Source organism: Plectropomus leopardus, chromosome 19, assembly GCF_026936395.1.
Source record: "Plectropomus leopardus strain MGB_pleo_1.0 chromosome 19, ASM2693639v1, whole genome shotgun sequence".
Classification (NCBI taxonomy): domain Eukaryota; kingdom Metazoa; phylum Chordata; class Actinopteri; order Perciformes; family Serranidae; genus Plectropomus; species Plectropomus leopardus.
In genome coordinates, this window is record NC_142194.1 from 2,132,648 (window position 1) to 2,153,042 (window position 20,395).

Consider the following 20,395-nt stretch of genomic DNA (forward strand, 5'->3'; position numbering starts at 1 on the left):
TGTTGATATGCAGACTGGTTATATTTCTCTGCTATGATTGGTTATTGAGGCCATTCGTGTAAATGTGTTTAATTCCATCTGTCTGCAGCTGAGAAGGAAAAGAGAGAAGATGGTCTGCGCAAATAATAAAATAATAAAAAATATAGAAAATGAATAATAGTAAGAGGAACATATATATATATATTGCATATAAATAATATTAATAAGAATAATAAGAATAATAAAAGAAAAATAATTTAATAAAAAATAATAAAATAAACAAATGTTAAAAAAACTAACTTGATGTAAATGATTCAAGAGGTAAATAAAAAGACAGAGTCACCCTCTGGGGTTTCACCCGGACCCGAGGGAGGGCAATAATAATAATGAACAAAAGTTGTAGCGTTTTCCTTTTCATCTTTGGGCTCAAATGGGCACAAAACGACCGAATTAAAAACGGACGGGAACTATCTCAACCGCAGTCTATGATCTTTGGCGGTGATGTTATTTATAACTCCCGCCACACGGGGGCGCTAACTCCCTGCCGCGCGCTGCTATAAAAACCTGCCCACATTTACTTAAAGCTCAAAGCGTCCGGCCGCTAATTTTCCGTTTTTGTGTCGTTGATAATTTGTCACTCGATATCTAAAAGACGTTTGTGTTTTAACAGAAAATCTCTAAATATCGCAGCCACGTACTAATCGCTGCGTCGCCGCTAACCGGCGAGTTTAATCCGGTAAACAGACCAGAAACTGGCGTTTTCCGGCTTGAATTGTATGTGCGTAGCTAGCAGCGTCGAGCCGGCTGTTCGTTTAACGTTAAATCTTCGGTGTAAAAGAGTCGCCACCTCGCTGGGAGCTCCGCTGAAGGTAAGAAGTTTAAAACTGTGTTTTTATGCTTTGTTATTAGCTTGTTTTCACTGTTTGGGAGCTAAAGCTAACGTTAGCAAACTGACCGTTCATTTTTCGCGGGGCCCCGCCCACCGCAGAATATCATTGGTCCGCTTAGACGTCATTTGTGTGAGCTCCGCGCTGATTGGCTGAAAGTCACAGGCCCTTTAAACTGTAGTTAAATGACTGAAGACACGTGGGTGAAGATTTCTAAAACATTTATTCAACACAATCTTAAAAGTGTTATTACTGTGAAAAATACTCAGATACACAAATACACACGGAGAGGAATAATTCATATTTATACATACATATACAGACATATTTGGAAAACAAAATATATTTATTCAAGACATGGATTATATTTATTTATTATTTATTATTATCATTTATTTTATTATTTACCTTCAGATGAGGTTGTGTTCTTGTTTGTGGAATATTAGGACTGAATTTAATCTGATAAAAGTTTGTGGTAATTTAATTCAGTCTTTGTCAACAATTTTACAAAAACAAGCATAAATAACATCAAGTCATCAACATCAATTAATTACTCATATTATTTTTTTATAGTAATACAATAAAGTATTTAATATAAATGATATTACTATTTATATAACAATTATATTACAAAATAATTTTACAGATTAATATGTAATATAAATAATAAGTAATGATAATAATACAATATATATTGAATATTTATTTGTTGAATTATCATTATCATTATTAATATAGTAATACAAAAATAACTACTACTACTACTACTGCTCATAATAACAACAATAATAATAATAATAATAATAATGATAATTAATAATAATACAAAATCATTGGAGAAATAAACATCATATAAATAGTAAAAAAAGTAATACAATTCATGTTAAACATTTATTATTATTATTATTATTATTATTATTATTATTATTATTATTGTATTGTATTTTATTTTAAAGGCAAACTATTTTTTCCATTATTCTTTCACAAAAACAAACACATTTTATTGACAAAGTGATAAATTAATAATAACAGTAACCAGTAAATGAGCCGGCGGCGCCCTCGGCGCTCTGACACGGTTCACTGCTGCTCTGCTGAGTCAGTAATTGGCTCAAGGTGAAGTGGCTGCTGGGTAATCCAGAGCGGCTTACTGAGGCTGCTTCAGGTTCACCTCCATCACAGCGCAGGTGATCTCTGCAGCTGCTCACCTGCCCGTCGCGCACCTGCAGCCCTCACCTGCAGCTGCTGCACGCTCGCTCTGCGTCGGTGAGTTGTGTGTGTGTGTCAGGTGTATCAGGTGTGTGTCAGGTGTGTGTGTGTGTGTGTGTCTGTGTGGGTGGGCGGGGTTTGAGCTGCTCACTGACCTGCAGCTCTAACAGGAAGTGCTGTGTGCAGCAGGTTTAAGGTGAACTTGAGCCGTGCTGCTGCCGCACGGCTCGCTCTGTCTGTGTGTGAGTGCGCGCGCGCGTGTGAGTGTGTGTGTGTGTGTGTTAGTCAGTGATGTGTGTGTCCTGGGATGAGTGTCTGTGACGAGGACGTGGACCTGCAGAGCTGGGGCTGGACTGACCTGTGTGTACCCTCACTTTCCTTTTCTTCCTCTGTGGTTTTAGTGCCGTGTGTGTGTGTGTGTGTGTGTGTGTGTGTGTGTGTGTCTCAGTATGTAGGTCATGTTGGTGTCTGATAAGGTGACAGAGATTTGTTTTGTCGGAGCGTGTGTGTGTGTGTGTGTGTGTTCAGTCTGCTGCTGTGTGTGGACCTCTGGCTGATCAATATATCTGAAAATATTGATTTTGTTTGTTTTGGCTAATTTTTTGTGCACTTTTACTAATTTCTTGCTAATTTCTGGGTCGTGCTGGACGTAATGATTTAAATATGTCAGTATCTTAAGTCTATATTGCCGTACAGGATATATATTGTGATATTTGAAATTGTCCTTTAAACTAATGTAGCTGCTGAAATAAACAGATACTGAATGAACTGCAGTTACAATAAAATTAAATAAAGTAGTTACTGTAAAATAATAACGTTTAATACACTACTGTTATATTTAAACAAATAGATTAAGTGAGCAGTGCTGTATGTAAATAGTACATCTCCTAAAATCTTAAAAACTGAGTTAAATATAAAAATAAACTATAGGCTATCATATAAAATATTACTAAAATAATTATTATTTGAATAATAAAATATTATTAAAATGATATCAGAATAAAAGCAGCAGTGATTCCAGCTCAGCTTTCAGTAGTAAAATGTAGAGTATTTCTCTGTGGGATGTAGTACAGTGGAAGTATCAAGTGGCGTGAGAAGAAAATACCTCAGTTTTCAGTCTCCATCAATACTCCGTCTCTGTCCTCCTCAGCTCCTGCTACTCCTCGTCAGACTCGGAGAAGGAGCAGCAGGACCTCCTCCGGGGCATCATGTCGAGACGCAGCCTGCGGCTGGACGACGGCCTGCTGGACCGCGGTCTGCCTCACAGCAGCGCCTCCTTCAGTGTGGGAGGAACCAGCTGGAGGAGCACCAGGTGAGGGAGGCGCACGTCTGCCGCCGTCTGACGTTTAGACAGAGACAGATGTTCTTCATCCCTCCTTCCTTCGTTCCTCCTCCCGCAGGTCGCTGAAGTCTCGTCGCTCCCAGCAGCTCTCCGTCTCCTGCTCGGAGTCTCTCCTCCTCAGCACTCCTCGCAGAGCGACCGGTCAGTCGCTCCTCAACAGCAGCCTCCACAGCGTGGCCTCCGACGCCTCCCTGCTGTCCTCGCTGCTGGACGACTCCTCCGTGAGGGAGAACACGCTGATTGACACCCTCTGGGGTAAAACACTTTGTCTGAAACTCCTCCTTCCTCTGAGTGTAGACGAGCGATGCTCGACTTATGGCCCGCGGGCCAAATCTGGTCCCTGATGAGGTGCCAGGTGGCCCCCCCAAACATTTTCTATTTCACAATAAAAGTAAAGTGACTGACACTGTGAATAGTTTTTGTCCTTTTAGTATAAATAAGGTGTCAGAGACGTAAAACAGCATCAAAATAGAGCCAGAGGAGGATCCAGCACACCGACAGAGGACACAGCTGAGACACTGATGTCCTAAAATCCAATATTTGTCCTGAAATCCTAGAAACATCCTAAAACACGAGAAATACCCTAAAATCACAGAAACGTGTTAAAATCAGAAAACGGTGTAACAGAAAAAGTTCCGTTTTTTCTTCTTCCTGTTTCAGGTTTGGATCACGACATCGACCCCAAAGGTCAGTTCATGCACCTAATAAAAACCATTTATTAGTTTTTAATCATTTGAAAGATGAATTGATTGTCAGTCAGTGATCAGTTTGGACTCACGTCTCCGTCTCAGAGAGCACGATGATCGCGGAGCAGAGCACCGTCCTGACCGACCGCACTCTGATCGGTTCAGACGACCGCTGTCCCAAACACTCGCTCCAGACGCTCAGCAGGGTTTACTGTAAAGACTGCGAGCTGCACTCGGACAGGAAGGAGTCCACATACTGCTCCTCCTCCAAACACACCTCCCCCTCCCCCTCCTCCTCCTCCTCCTCCTCGGGGCCCGGCCCCTCGGGGCCCGCAGAGCCGGAAACTTCCACCATCTACTGCAGAGACCGGAGCCGCAGGAGCAGGACAGGTGAGACAGATCCAGTCAGTCAGACTGAAGTCCTCTGGAACATAAAATAATAATAATAACGCCTTCACTCCCAAAATGTAAACTATATGACCCCTTTTATATCTTTAAAATATATTTTTTATACTTTGTCGGAATTAACATAAAATTTCATTAGCTGATATGTTTTCAACATTTTTCTTTTACATTCCCACATTTTTTTTTAATTTGCAAAACAAGTGAGATAGAAAGTAAAATAATGACAGTAATAACTGACAATAGTTACAGTAATAATGATAATAATAATAAAGACAATAATAATAGCCTACATACAAAAGATTAAATTAATAAATGAATAAAAATGAGGGAAAAATGTATCAGTTTCTGCTGTGAGTTCAGTTGGTGGTATGCTGAGAATTATACATTTTTGGTTCAGTTTTTTGTTTTTTGTTTTTGAAAATGTTCATAATAGCTGGCGGAAAAAGAAAACGTGTGACTGGTTTGTGTGTTCCTCCCCACAGTTTCTCCAGCAGGCAAGGTTTCACGGATTTGAAATTTTTGCTTGAATTTTTGGGGCGATTTAAAAAAGAAAAGAAATCTCACGTATGTTTTGCATATTCCTTCAGTTTCCAGAGTTAGTTTTTGTGTGTTGATGCATTTAAATGAAAGCTGTAGCTCCCCCTTGTGTTCACTGTTGGTTACTGCAGCTCTGCTCTGTCTGTTTCATCTCCAGCAGCTTTAACTTGTTTTTCAGTTACTGCAGGAAACAAAGAGTTAACCTCAGCTCAATGTACTTTTTCGTCCTCAGCAGGAGTGCTGGTGTCTGTGTGGGACAGTGTGGTGTCCCTGCTCACTGTCCTCTCTCATCAGCTGATGCTGCACAAACACCACGATGTGACAGGTAGCTCACCTGACCGTCAGCTGTCCTCTGTTTTCAGTCACGCTCACTGCAGACGTCTTTATGTCTTCACTGTGAAAGTCCTTTAAACTGTCTGTCCTGCTGTTTCTTTCACTTTCACTCCACATGCAGGGTTTTGTTTCCCGAAACCTGTTTTGTATGAATCTAAATCACTTCCTTTTTCTCAGTCAGACTGCAGCTGAGCTCACACTGAGGTGTCCTGCACACACCTGCCTTACTCTACAGCAGGGACACTCAACTCATGGCCTGTGGGCCAAATCTGGCCCCTCATAGGGTGCCAGGTGGCCCCCCAAACCATTTTCTAATTCACATCAAAATAAAGTGATTGACATTGGGAATTGTTATTGTACTTTTAGTCTCCATAAGGTGTCAGAGACATAAAACAGCATCAAAATAGAGCTTTTTTTTTATCAAAAAAAGTGCCAGTGGAGGATCCCCTACACCCCCAACAGAGGTCCCAGATAAGACACTAATGTCCTAAAATCCTAGAAATATCCTCCAACCCTGGAAATTTCCTCAGGAAACTGGAAATGTCTTCAAATCCTTGAAACGTCCTAAAATCCTAAAAGTGTTCGTAAATCCCTAAAATCCCAGAAATGTCAGGAATATCTGAAAGCATGTCCTAAAATCAAAGGAATTTCTCAAAATCCTTAAAATGTCCCAGAATCCTGGAGATTTCCTCAAATCCTTGAAATGTTTTAAAATCCCCAAAATTCCCTAAAATCCTAAAAATGTCCTGAAATCCTAGAAACACAACCGAGATTGATTAGTCATTTTTTTAAAACTAGGTTTAAAAAACTGAAACATTTTAAATAAAAAAACTCCCAAATCCAAAAAATGTCCTAATTGTCCTGTCGTAAAATCTGAAAAAAATGTCCCAAAATCCAAGAAATTTCTCAAAATCCTAGAAATGTTCTGAAATCCTAAAAACATCCTAGAATCCCCAAAATGTTTTAAAATCCTACAAACATGATTGAGGCTGCTGCTGCGACTGTCATTTTCCAAAAGCGTCCCCATGCAGAGCCGGTTGAGTGTCCCTGCTCTCACGTGTCCTCTGGCTCATGTCTCTTTCTAACGTCGGACTCTCGGCTCTTCCAGATGTGCTGCAGCTGTGGTGCGACTCCTCTGCGGTGTGTGTGAGGAGAGCTGCGGCCGGCTGTGTGTGGCTGCTCACACACACCTGGCAGGTGTGTCGGAGGCTGCTCGGCACGCGGACGGCTCACAGACCAGGAGGTAACCGTCTGTCTGTCCGCGGCGGCGTGTCACCAAACTGTCACTTTATTTTGGAGGCTCTCACAGACAGTTGGCTCAGAAACTGAAGAACACCTGAACTTTATTTACCTGCACGTTTGTTCATTTACCCGCTCTTCTTTCTGTCACTAACCTCCTGTTTCAGCTGTTTTAGTCCGTTAAACAGAATTACTCTTCGACAGGAGCGATGACGATTCAACAAACTTCGAAAACGTCCCCACTGGAACCATCCAGGGTTTTTTTTTTAACCTTTGTAACTGAAGAGACACTTTAGTTACAAAAAAACAGTAAAATAAACACAACATGACAAAAACAAATGAGAAAAAAAAAAATTCAGAGCCAATACCGATTATTTGTAGTTAATAAAATTTTGAACTGATATCTATTTACTATAAAAATTATTATTTTTTTGGTAAATATTTAGAATTTGGAATACAGCAAACTCCAATACAACTTTTCCTTTTTTTTCTTTTTTTTTTATGTTACTAATTAAATAATGATTTATATGGTTATATGGATATGGTTAATAATTAAATAAAAATAAATGAATGTTATTTATACATTGTATCTGTTTATAGCATTAAAGCAATACACATAAGACTCATCACAAACCATCAGCATGCCCAACAGATGACAAAACCCCCCAAAAAACGGAGCAAACGAAACAAAAACAAAGAAGACAAGACACAAAACTTTGTTTAAATGCTTTTAGGAAATGTTAACATCAAACACAGAGTTCACGGCGTCTGTTTTTTTTAAATATATGTTTTCACTTTTTTAAGTGAAAATTTAAATAACAGTAAATGTATATGAGCTCCCAGGGGTTTTTCAAAGTAAAATTTCCTCCCATGCTGACACTTTCTCTGCACTTTTTAAATAATTAATTTTATGGGCGATTATTAAAATAACGCGATCACAGATTATGGACGAAATGTCAAATATCGGCCGATAGTTGGCGAGGCCGATAACCTGTGGAGTAAATATGTGACGCCACAGTCGGCTCTTCATGTTGTGATCCGTCTCACCTGCTCACCTGCTCACCTGTCCTCCTGTTTCCCTCCCAAACAAATGGGCTGCACCTCTTCACTTTGGCTGTTGCCATGGCGAAATGCAAATTTGTGTGGGTGCCCTGCAGTCCGCTGGTCCTCGGCTCAGAGGACGGAGGCGTCGGTCCTGACCGCGTGTGTCCTCTCTGCCGCAGGTCGATCCGGTCGCTGCGGAGTCATGAACCTGAGGGGGTCCGGCGCCGACCAGACGGAGCTTCACCCCAACGGATCTCTGTGTGAGTGACGAGAGACGCACAAAGTTTATCGTTTGTTTAAACGGGATCACCAAAACGTCTGCCCTCTGTCTCATCATGATCTCTTCTTTTTTCGTTTTTTAAGTTTATTTAGTAATATATTTTCTTAAATCGTAAGTTTTACTGAGGTACAGATCAGTAAAGGCAGAAAACAAACTAAGAGAAAAAAAGAAAATGTCTTTATGTTGTTTTGCTTTCTGTCAGGTAATAAATAAAACATATTGCTCCCAAATTAATAACCGAAACTGAACTGTAACTGAATTTAAAAAAAACATAATAATAATAATAATAATAATAATAATGATAATAAGTAAAATTAAAAATGAACAGATAATAAATACAATGATAATAAAAATGATGATATAATTAAGGACAATAATAATAATAATAATAATAATAGGATAACACACAAAGAGCAATAATAATAACGTCGACATTAATGATGAAAAAAATAATTACAATATGCTAATAGGGAAATATAGAGATGGTTTTGATTTGATTGTGTTATTTGGTATTGATGACAAATAATAAAAAAAAGAGAGAGATGTCAAATCTACGTAAATCATTTAAGTAAAATTCCTCTTTGCAGGTATTTTCCTCTGCCACGTGAAAGCATCTGTCAGGTCTCTGAAAGTACGCAATGATTTTTTTTTTTTTTTTTTCCAGTATTTTTCTAACTTTGTGTCCGTTAAACTCCCGTACCCTGACGCCAACAGGTGACGACTGTCAGGAGAAACAGCGCTCAGAGACGCACACCGTCTCCTCCTCCTCCTCCTCCTCCTCCTCCTCCTCCTCCTCCTCCTCCTCCTCCTCCTCCTCCTCGTGGTCCTCAGTGGCTTCCTGTTTGTTGGGGCTGATGTGGAGATCAGCTGTTTTCACAGGTTCAGTCAAACAGCAGCAGTGTTGGCTCAAACGTTTCAGTTCTCAGTGAATTTTCGTCCGTTTCTAACCTCTTGTCCCCTGAAAATGTCCTCACTGTGCGTCCTCAGCCTCGTGTCTCCATCAGCTGACAAACGGTGCAGTTTGGGCTCTTTGGCCGCTGATACAGAAAATGTTTGCAGCGTCAGGCAGCGCCGCGCGCTCTGCAGGTTAACGTCGTGTCACCGTGTTTGAGATTTCAGGGTTTGATTTCTGCTGCTTCTTCTTCTCTGATATGCAGCATGTTTTGTGTCGGAGCTCCGCGTTTGATGGTTTTCTTACTTTTCTGCATCATTAGATATTTGTGGACTGGGCTGGTCATTGTGATGCTTTCTTTTCATCTTTTGTTCTGGATTTTAGATGATTGCAAAAAGAGCAGTGACTCCTATTATTAACACTTACCGACTGTTTGGTGCATTTTAGTCTCTTTTCTTCTTCCTGTTGTGATAATTGTGTGTGTGTGTTGATGCATGTGTCCTAAATGTAGTCCAGATTGTGTATTTAAGTGTAATCAGTGAATTTGCAGCTCAGCTCCTACAATAAGTCTAAAATACCCTCTAAAAACATAGACACCTCATGACAAAAACCTGGCATTTTAAAGGTTAAAATTCTGAAAATGAATAAACATTTGATATTTATGATTAGCACTGATTGATTAAAAAAATATAATCAAGTAGAAAATCATATCTTTTTTTTTTTTTTAATAGCCTGATTTTCAAAGTGCATTTTGTGTGCAGAGCAGTTTAGTGTAAATATTTGAAACTGCACAAAAAATAATAATGATAAAAGATGAATGTTGCTAATAATCATTGACATATTCCAGGCTGTGATCACCAAATATATATATATATATATATATATATAGTACACTGAAAATCTTGACAAAAACCTGGCGTTTAAAGAGTTAAAATTCTGAAAAATTATGATTACGACTGATGTTGGTTAAAAAAATGACTCATGAAAGTAGAGAAATATATTAATGTGTAATATCTTTTAAAGCCTGGTTTTGAAAAGCGTATTTTGTGCACAGAGTGATACGAGTGTGAGTGATATTAAAACGGTTAAAGATGAAAAAAAAAATCCAGTTACATACTGAGCAAAACTTTTTTCATTGTAACATTACAAGTTAACTAACCGTTGATCTTTATTCATAAAAACTCTCAAAGACGAGCTGCAGACAGGCTTCGTTTTACACAGCGGCTCTGTGCTCTTTGTGTTTGTTTAGTTTTTCTGTCTGTTTGCAGTTTTATCTGCAGTCCTCAAATCTTTTCTGTTTCCTGTCTGCTGACCTGCAGCTTCCTGCTCGGCCGGTGAAACGCTTCAGTCAGTCATCTGATTATTTATCAGCTGCTGAAGCTCCTCTGTGTGTCTGCAGGTGAGACAGCAGGCGACGTGTACAGGTGGCTCAACAGGCGATGGCGTCACATGACCACCAGCTTCCTCCTGACACGGCAAGTCGGCTCGTTTTAACTCTTAGCGACTGTTTGGAGCATTTATGCGCTTTTCATTCTTCATATTTTGATAACTGTGTGTGTGTTGATGCATGTGTCCTAAATGTAGTCCAGATTGTGTATTTGAGTGTAATCAGTGAATTTGCAGCTCAGCTCCTACAATAAGTCTGAAATACACTGTGGAAACTAAATAGTTACATTCAGACTGTTCAGGTCCAAAAATGCTCCATTGAAACCCATTCAAACTGACATTTTTGATCCCACAGCCATCAGAGCAGAAAAACAGGACTTGTATTATTTTTATTGGTAATAAATCTAGTAACAAAGTCTATTTAAAATGTATGGTAGAATGAACAAAGTCAGTTTAATATAATAAAAGTAGAACTGAATAGAATTACAGAATAATCAGAAAACGAAACTTTATCGAACAAAAACATCCGTAAAAAGTAGAGTTTTTTTTTTTTTAGTTTTTCAGTAAAGCAGTTTGATCGCAAAAAAATGTCAACCGTGCGGTTTGCAATGTCTGTTAAAGGGTTAAAATTCAGAAAATGAATGAATATTTGATATTTATGTCGGAGGAGGCGTGTTATTTTTATTTATTTAATTTATTTTAAATATTCCTCATACAGCCAACATGTTGCATTTAATAGCGATGAAAGAAATATTATCTTCTCAGTCAGCAGATGATTTATTCTGCTGATGTTCATGTTGTTTGTCCTGCAGGTCTCCTCTGCGTCTCCTCCTGCTGCTCCTCCCTCTGCTGCTCCTCTTCGGTATGTCTGAAACTTGAGTTTTTATGTTTTTTGTGAGTTTTTGGAGGCTCAGACTGGATTCAGCTGGTTTTTTGGTGTTTTTTTTTTTCAGGTCTGTGTTGGTTCGGTCCAGCTGGTCTTCTGTCTGTCCTTCCAGCTGTCAACGTCACAGAGTGGAGGACGGTGGTCCCTGACGTCCCCAGTTTGTCCTCCATACACAACTTAATGTCCCCCCAGAGCCAATCACAAGAGGGCGCCGTGGAGGAGTCGAGGGAGGTGCAGCCGTACGAGGAGGAGCTGCTCTACAGTCGACCTCCTGCAGGAGAGGAGGTTTCATATTTTAATATTTTAATGTCTAATGTTTTTGTAGTTTATGTATTTGTACACGGAGCAGGAACAGGTTTAAATGTCTCTGACAGAGTTCATGTATTTTTTGGTTGCTCTTCGTGCTTTTATGCTCGTATTTATGACTTTTAAATACTGTATGCTTTTATTTTGACAGTTTTTCATCTGTTAATTTTGTTGTTTTTTTATCAGTTTTTAATGCTAATAATTTTATCATGTAGCACTTTCAGAGTTGCTTCAAATGTAAAGTGCATTATAAATAAAATATATTTTTATTAGGAGAAGTAGTAGTAAATAATAGTAATAATAATAAAAGTAATAATAAATCATAATAATAATAATAACAATACTGTTGACACAATTACTACAACCACAACTATTATTATTATTAAATAATAATAATAATTAAAACCCTAATAATGATAATTAAATTAGTAAAAGTGATAGTAAAAATAGCAATAATTAAATAAATAATAATAAAATCAATAATTAAACTGGAATAATTTCTGTTATGATTATTTCACCATTTTACAGTCTGTTTATTCCACGTGTCGAGAACGCGTCTCTCCTCTTTTCTCTGAGTCGGTTTTGGGATGTTTAAAGTTTCTGTTTTTTCTCAGGAAGAGTTGTCGACGGTGGATGAGTCGGCGCGGCTGGTTCGTCTGGAGCGGAGTCTGACGGCGCTGTGGGAGCGCGTGGAGGCCGGAGGTCAGCGGGCGGAGCAGAGACACACGGAGGTGCTGCGGCTGTACGCTGACCTCCAGCAGCAGCAGCTGGTCTGGGATCAGGGCCGCAGAGACGCCGCAGAGCCCTGGATGAGCAGCCTGCTGGACCTGCAGCTGGACCAGATCAGGAGACAACTGGACGAGGAGAGACGGCACAGGGAGCAGGTAGTATTCACACACTTTACTGCAAAAAAGTACTAATACCACACTGCAAAATACTCTATTACAAGTAAAAGTCCTGCATTCAAATCCTAAATGAAGAAAAAGTGTGAATAACGCAGTAAAATGTTCCCTTTTTGGATGATTATTATTGCTGCTTGTAATGTTTATGTTACTTGGATACTTTTAGTTTTAATCCTGAGCAGAGCATGATGGGAGTGTGTGTTTCTGTCCGTAGTCTCGGCAGCAGGATCTGTTTTAATCCTGAGCAGAGCATGATGGGAGTGTGTGTTTCTGTCCGTAGTCTCGGCAGCAGGATCTGTTTTAATCCTGAGCAGAGCATGATGGGAGTGTGTGTTTCTGTCCGTAGTCTCGGCAGCAGGATCTGTTTTAATCCTGAGCAGAGCATGATGGGAGTGTGTGTTTCTGTCCGTAGTCTCGGCAGCAGGATCTGCTGCAGCAGCAGAGTCAAACGTCTCGTCTGGATCAGCTGGAGCTGCAGCTGCAGACGCTGGCGGCCAGATCAGAGGTAACGCCTCGTCCTCGTGAGAAAACCTGCATATTCAGGCCAGTTTTAACCACACGGAGGCTGATTTAATCATGTTTGGGTAACCACTATTCATACCAAGGCTATCTTTTACATCTTCTTTCAGCTACTTTTAATTTTTAGGCTTCTTTGAATCATATTCAAGGTCATTTTTATGATACTTGAGTTAATTTTAATCATACTTTGGCTAATTTTAATTATACTTAGGTTACTTTTATTCATACTTAGACTGTTTTTGTATCTTATTTTGGCTACTTCTAATTTTTTTAGCCTAATTTGAATCATAATTAGGAAGAGTTGTTGAGGCTAATTCTGATTTTATTTTCTCTACTTTTTTTTATATTATGATGTTCACCCTTAATTTTTGGGCCACTTTTAATCATATTTCAGCTCATTTTAATTTTACTTAGATAGCTTTTAATCATATTTAGGCTAATTTTAATCATGCTTTGTTTAGTTTTTAATCTTATTTAAGCTACTTTTTTTTAATATTCTATTTTGTGTTATAATTGGGCTAATTTCAATATTACTTAGACTACTTTAACCACATGAAATATTTTGGCCACTTTGGATCATATTAAAATCGGTGTTTGTTGTGTAGATGACAGTGTTGGTTCATTGCTTCTGCAGGAGGTTCAGCGGAGAGGAGGAGCTTCCTCGACAGTCTCACCTTCATCATCAACACTTCCAGCTGCTGTCAGGTGACCTTCGCCCTCCTCGTCCGCTCGCAGTCAGCTGCCGCTTGTGTGTCGCTGCTCTGCTGTTATTTTCACACAAACGGACAAAACTGAATGAAGGTGTGAAACGTGTGTACGCAGATGTTGGAACGTGTTTTTTTTTTACTTCCTGTAGTGGTGGCGTGGACCGTCAGTCCCACGATGCTTTGCTGGCGGAGGTTGCGCGGTTGGAGGCGGCTCTGGAGGACGTGAGGCGAGATGTTGAGGGTTTGTCTGGTTGTCAGGACGACAGCCGAAGACTCGACAGCATCCAGCAGACGGTGAGAGAAGAGACACTTTTTTGTTTTTGGTTCAGTGCTCAGCAGAACAAACACTGCAGATTATTTTTCGTATCTTCCTGAGTGAGCGAGGGTTCATTCGGTCATGAAAAATCGGAAAAAGTCGTAAAATTTAGAGATAGCAATACTCAGACCTGGAAAAGTTTTAGAAAACTAAATATATCTTTTTAGGTTTGGAAAAGTCAAGGAAAACGAGGAATTTGAAAACTTCAATGATAATTTCTGATTTTGCAGCTTCTGGTTGTGACAAATTGTTTTTTGTGATTTCTTTTTTTTTTTTTTAAAGGAAAAAAGAAAAACCATTATTTTCTTTAAAAATTACAAAAGAAATTAAAAGAAAAAACAAAATCCAAAACTTCTTTTAAAAATCACCACAATTTTGAGGGAAAAAATTAAAGAAAAAAAGACGGCAGTTTTTCCTTTAAATATCACATTTTTCTTTTTTAAAGAAAACAAAGCTCTCCAAGCCTGCAGGCCCACGGCTTTGGGAGGCATGTTTTCTGTGAAAATGGGCGGTAAAATAACAAAGCCGTTTTTTAAATTTTGTTCAGGGCTCCTCTTCAAATTAAAATATGTAAAATCGTTTTGTGTCTGTCTCTGAACGCTCCCTCTGTCCTCCGTCAGATTTCAGAGCAGGTCTCCGCTCGGGTCCGTGAGGAGGTTCGGGTTCTGCTCTACGGTAACCAGCTGGCGGCGGGGGGCGGGGCTTCGGGAGACGCCGGCCTCCCAGAGTCGCTCCTCCAGTGGCTGTCTCAGCAGTACGTCAGCGGGGCCGACCTGCAGGCGTCGCTGTCCTCGCTGGAGCGCAGCATCCTGCAGAACATCAGCCTGCAGCTGGAGCAGCGGCGCAGCGAGGAGACGGTCAGAGACGCCGTCCTGCACGCCGCCGGGGCTGCTGGAGCCGCCGTGACCACGGAGGTGAGGGGGGGTAATATTTATTTTACGGTTCATGGTCGATCAACAGATTCGCATGTAGTTGAAATTAAGTTTTTTTTTCTTGAAATGCCTTCAACCTGCAGCACCCATGAGTTAATTAACTCCTTAAAACCTGAGAAAAAAGTGGCAAGAAGGAAACGATCAGCAGAAGAAGAAATTACCCGAAAATTATCAAGAAATTAGTAAAAACTACAAGAAAATAACCTTTCAACTGGAAAATGTGTCTGGAGTTCACTCGAAGTGGAAATGTCACTTTATTTTTCTTTTTTTAATGATGGTTCTCTTTTAAATATGTCGTCACGTTTTCATACTTCGCCGTCTCATCGGCGTCTCATCTCATCAGTTTTTCTGCTGTAGCTCGTGAAAGTTCACGAAGGGCTCGTCTCTTGCAGGACGTCCATGAGATCGTGCAGAACGCTCTGCGCCTGTTTTCTCAGGACCGGACCGGCCTGGCAGACTACGCTCTGGAGTCTGGAGGTCAGAAACAAAACCTTTACGTGTTTATAATCTAAATGACTGAATCTTTGTTTCCAACATGAAGAAAATAAACATAAATAAATAAAAACGAAGAAGCCTTACGGCCAAAAGCCATGAACGGAAACTAAAAGACAAAAAACTGCACGACACAAAACCTTTCCTTCAACCTCAATAACACTTAATCGTAAATATCACGTTTTTATTGATTTTATATACAACCCAACACAATATAAACAAGAGTTGATAATACTTGTGGCTCGTGAAGAGTTAAATGTCGAGTCTGATGTCGTTTAACCTGCTGGTTGAATCCGGTGTGTAAAATCTGCTCAAAGCTGACGGCTGTTTGTCTGCTGTCGTCCTGCAGGCGGCAGCGTCCTGAGCACGCGCTGCTCGGAGACGTACGAGACGAAGGCCGCTCTGCTCAGTCTGTTCGGATTCCCTCTCTGGTATTTCTCTCAGTCTCCTCGAGCCGTCATCCAGGTAACTCACCTGTCGCACGTCAGCGCTGCCTCCACTGACGCAGTATTTCATAACACCTGGTGAAGATCCAAAAGAACAAAATGTTGTTTTTTTCACGTCAGTTTTAATTTAGGGTCCGTGTTTCGTTTACTGAATGCAGTCAAATAATGTTAGTTCAGGGCTGTCCATAAAATGAATAAAAAACATTATTAATCATTAATGCATCGGGAGTTAAGCTCCAGCTGTGTGTCTCTGTCCTCCTGCAGCCGGACGTCCATCCTGGAAACTGTTGGGCCTTCAGAGGCTCCGCGGGCTTCCTGGTGATCCGCCTCTCCATGAGGATCCTGCCCACCGCCTTCTCCCTGGAGCACATCCCCAAAACGCTGGCGCCCAGCGGGGCTCTGCACAGCGCCCCCCGAGACTTCAGCGTCTACGTAAGACAGAGACACCGACCATGTCACCGAACTGTCTCGAATGAGGATGTTTTAGTTTCGTATGGTCATTTAAAAAAACTGGAAAACTGTGCAAATGGCAATTTCAAGGCCTGGAAAAGTTGTTTTTAAAAAAAATAATATTAAAAAATATTTTAAAACATTTAAAAAATAATATATATTTTAAAAAGTTTTTATATGATGATGAAGAAGAATCGATAAGGACTTTAATGTGCTGTATGTTGAAGTTTGCATTATGGACATTTATTGGTAAAAATGTTTCTTTGTGTTTAAAACTGTTTTTTATCTTCAGGGTCTGGACGATGAGAGTCAGGAGGGAGGAAAGCTGCTCGGCACCTTCACCTACGACGAGGACGGAGAAGCTCTGCAGACCTTCGCCGTCACTGTGAGTACTGAGTCTGCTGATTATTCATACGCACAAATGTTTAAAAAAAAAAAACGGACCCCTCTCTGTCGGTCATATGGACAACCAAAATATTTAAGAACAGGCGAGAAAACATAAGAATCCAAAACATAAAGACATGAAATGGTGCGTAAATTAAAATATAGACATAAAATAGAATATATATAAAATACAACACATTATTCATATAAAATAATAATGCAAATATGATTTAAATACTGTTTCTCCTTCTTTTTATTGGAATTTTGTTGTCTGGTTGGTTTGAGATTTTCTGATTTCTAATTTTGTGCGCATTTTTTCGTTATATTTTTCTGTATTATGTTACTTTTTCTCCTTTTTTGATATTTCTCGTGTTTTTCTCAAAGTTGAGGTCTGTTGTATAAATGTCTGTTCACATTCGGCACAAAGCGTTCGTTTAGCGTGGAGCGATCACAGATAAAGTCAATGTACAGATGCAAACATACGAGAATGAAATTTGCGTTATTTCCGGGAGTCGAACATTTTCATCTTGCGCTACAAATGCGCGACGCCATGGTGCGGGAGCCTGTCAGCGCTGAACTTTGATTGAGAGTCTCTCGACGTTTCGGTGCATCAGAAATGGAGGACAGATTTATAGTCGCCGTCTGCGGCAGCCGGAGAACTTCGACTCAACGGAAATACAGAGACAGAAAAAAAAGCAAGAGCAAGCCAAACGAGTAAGGTCACATGGTAAGTTCTGAAAACAATATGCATTTGTGACTTTTCAAAGCGGTTTGGTTGATCTGCTTTGTGGCAGAATGTAATTTATTTGGTGTTTTTATCAACGTTTATAAAGAACAGGACTGAAGCGTTAATGTGCTGCTACTGTTGCAGTTTTTGGTTCAGATTCAGCAGCGAGCCTCCGTTTGGTTTTCGTGTTCACATCATTTGACTCCGACTGTTGTTCGACTTTTCTACGAGCAAAGTTAACTCAACGTTAGCCGTTAGCTGCCTTCTCCAGTGAGGAAGCACAACACGCCCTTTGAAACCCGAGCAAATAGTTTTGATTTCTTTCAAAAAACGTGCGTGAGAAGGCAAAAAGCATCTTGACAAGACAAAAATGAGCAAAAAAAATTGTAAAGAAAAGTCACCAGAACATTATCTAAAAATCAGCAAAAAACAAAAAATGAGAATGGTCTCAAGAAGCGCTGAAAAAAGTATTTAATATATTTTATTCTCTTTATTCTGTCACAAAAATTCATAATAAATAAAGCTGAAATTAAGAATGATTTTCATCATTTTACCATTTGAGGAAATTTCTCTGATTTTGGGACATTTCTAGGATTTTAGGATTTTTCGCGGATTTGAAGACATACGGGATTCAAGGACATTTCTAGGAATTTTTTTAAACTTTGTTTAAAAAATGACTAAAAAACTGTACCTTGTGTTTCTAGGATTTAAGGACATTTTTAGGATTTTGACATTTCTATGATTTTAGGACAATTAGGGTCTTAGCTAGGACCTCTGCTGGGGGGTGTGAGGAATCCAACACCGGCACTTTTTTTGATCAACAAGCTCTGTTTTATGCACTCTGACACCTTATGGATACTAAAGTACAAAATAATTGCCAGTGTAAATCACATTTTTATCATGAATTCGAAAATGGTTTGGGGGCCGCCCGGGATCCTTTTTGGAGCCAGATTTTGCCTGCTGGCTGTAAGTTGAAAACTGGTCTGTGTCATTGAACTCAAGTGTGCCAATACGCTGATGACACCACGCTCTTTCTCTCTCTCTTTACGCTGCTGTGGACAGGAGGAGAACGACGAAGCCTTCCAGATCATCGAGGTCAAGGTTTTGTCCAACTGGGGTCATCAGGAGTACACCTGCATGTACCGCTTCAGGGTGCACGGGACACCCGCAGACGCCTGAGGACGCTGCAGACACTCAGTCCCATAATTTAATACACAAACGGTGTGGAGACACGGTAGAGACGCGTCGATTATTTGTCGTCTTTCACACCTCCGAGCTAACTGGCTGCTAACTGTGCCTGAGTCTTCATAGTTACGATAAACTCACTGAGACGGACACTTTCTCAGTCCCCCTCCAGGACATCTGTGTCGTCTGTTTCCTGTGGAGATGGGACACACTTGGGCTTTGGCGTGATGTATATTTTTCTGTCAGTAGTTGATATTTTTATATCAGTGTTTTGTATTTGCTGTGTTAAAGTCCGTCACGTTTTAGTCCGTTTTTCTTTTATTGGTCGCATATTTGCAGTGCAGTAATAAACACGTGAGCAGGAAAGGTTTCGTCCTTCTTAACCCTTTAAAACATCACGTTTCTTGTGCTACATTTAGAGGTCTTTAATAAGCATTTAAACCTTTGACACGGGAGAAAATTGGTTTGTTTTTTATGGAAAGGAAAATCACAGTGGGTTAACTTGGCATAAAATATTCCGCAAATTGCAAAAAATTGGTTAAAGGTGACAAAAACACTAAGTGGGGGTGCTTATCAAATATAACAAACACAAAAATTAGAGCAAAAAATATCCAGACATTTGTAATTTTTGTACTTACATGTTTAATTCATTATTTATTTATTTTTGTTTACATTTTATTTTGACTTCATACTAATACTGGGGGCCTTTCTTGACAATTTGGTTTTCCCTTCTTTCAAAAAATCTAAAAAAAAAAGTCCTGCAAATTTATTATTATTTTTTCTTAGTATAAAATAATTTTAACTTTAAAATTGTTATTACAACTGTAGTTTCCTGGACATTTTTTCTATTTTTGGATAATTTTCTAAAAATCCTTCCTTCTTTTCTAAAACTTCTTAAAAAGAAGGGAGGATTATTAAGGATTAGAAAATTATCAAAAAAAAAAAAAATTTCTAGAAAATATAAATAACTACAATTTTTTTTATTTAAAATTATATTTAAAAATAAATACATGTATATTTTTGCAGGACTTTTTAAAGGTCATTTTCTTGTTTCTTTGTTTTTTTTTTGTACTTTTTTGTGATTGTTTTCAGGTAAAATCTTCCTGTAACCTCTTCACTAATTTTTTTGCTGATTTTGGGGGCACGTCTTGTGAAGTTGCTCATGCCTTCGCCCCACGTTTTTGAAAGAAATCAAATAAGTCTGCTGTGTCAAAGGGTGAAGAGAATCTGAATGAAACACGAAAACTGATGTCGAGATTTCAGAGGGTTAATTTGGTAATCCAGCCAATCCTCAGGCGTCCGTGTCACTGAATGCTCAAACGGAGCGTTTTGAAGATGGCTCCCGCTCACAGCTGCGGTGCAGAAAGATTATAATGATGTAGCTTTAAAACAAAATAGACAAATTATTCTCCGATCTGAAAGTATCAGAGGAAACCTGAAAAGCTTCAAAAGGGGAATTAAATCAAACTTACTGCTCAAATCACATGAGAAAACTTTTTGATATAACTGCACCGAAGTCTCTGACTGCTGCAAAATTCCATGTTTTACTTTTGTCTTCAGGTTAATGAAAGATTAATTTCATTTATTTTTACATAATATGTATATTTTGTGTTGGTTTTTTTTGTATGTGATTTCAATCTGGACATAATAAAGAAGTGAAATTGGAAATTTTAATTAAAGTGTGAGAGCGCTGGTGTCTGTACGGGGATGATTGAGTATTTACCAGTTTTGGTTCAGTTTGTCTGTTTGCGGGATTACCTGAAAATAACAACCTTACCTTGAAATTTTTGGCAATGAACCAAACAACAAGTGATGGTTTTTAGTTTATCTCTCTTGTCATGTTGTTTAGGCTGAAGTAACAGTTAAGAAAAAAAAAAAAAGCTTCTCTGGGTGGGGGATTTTAGGATTTTTCCGTCAAACACGTTCC

At 39.3% G+C, this 20,395-nt stretch overlaps 1 protein-coding gene across 7 annotated transcripts; it reads left to right on the forward strand.

Annotated features, from left to right (window-relative positions):
• Nucleotides 1-502: 502 nt before the first annotated feature.
• LOC121963581 (SUN domain-containing protein 1-like) lies at nucleotides 503-18,981 on the forward strand. 7 transcript variants are annotated; one of them, XM_088069628.1, is made up of 23 exons: nucleotides 2,000-2,129; nucleotides 3,223-3,384; nucleotides 3,473-3,669; nucleotides 4,075-4,101; nucleotides 4,206-4,490; nucleotides 5,275-5,367; nucleotides 6,484-6,618; nucleotides 7,838-7,918; nucleotides 8,653-8,817; nucleotides 8,926-9,024; nucleotides 10,230-10,305; nucleotides 11,029-11,078; nucleotides 11,170-11,387; nucleotides 12,023-12,292; nucleotides 12,723-12,815; nucleotides 13,464-13,534; nucleotides 13,686-13,830; nucleotides 14,473-14,766; nucleotides 15,177-15,261; nucleotides 15,626-15,741; nucleotides 15,987-16,154; nucleotides 16,465-16,557; nucleotides 18,346-18,981. In XM_088069628.1, the coding sequence occupies exons 2-23, from the start codon at nucleotides 3,281-3,283 to the stop codon at nucleotides 18,460-18,462; spliced, it is 2,982 nt and encodes a 993-aa protein (XP_087925754.1). In that variant the 5' UTR covers nucleotides 2,000-2,129; nucleotides 3,223-3,280; the 3' UTR covers nucleotides 18,463-18,981. The 7 variants fall into 7 exon arrangements, with proteins under 7 accessions (XP_087925748.1, XP_087925750.1, XP_087925751.1 ...); XM_088069622.1 differs by lacking the exons at nucleotides 2,000-2,129; nucleotides 8,653-8,817; nucleotides 8,926-9,024 and adding an exon at nucleotides 503-848; XM_088069624.1 differs by lacking the exons at nucleotides 2,000-2,129; nucleotides 8,653-8,817; nucleotides 8,926-9,024 and adding an exon at nucleotides 503-848 and having other exon boundaries at nucleotides 5,278-5,367.
• Nucleotides 18,982-20,395: the final 1,414 nt, after the last annotated feature.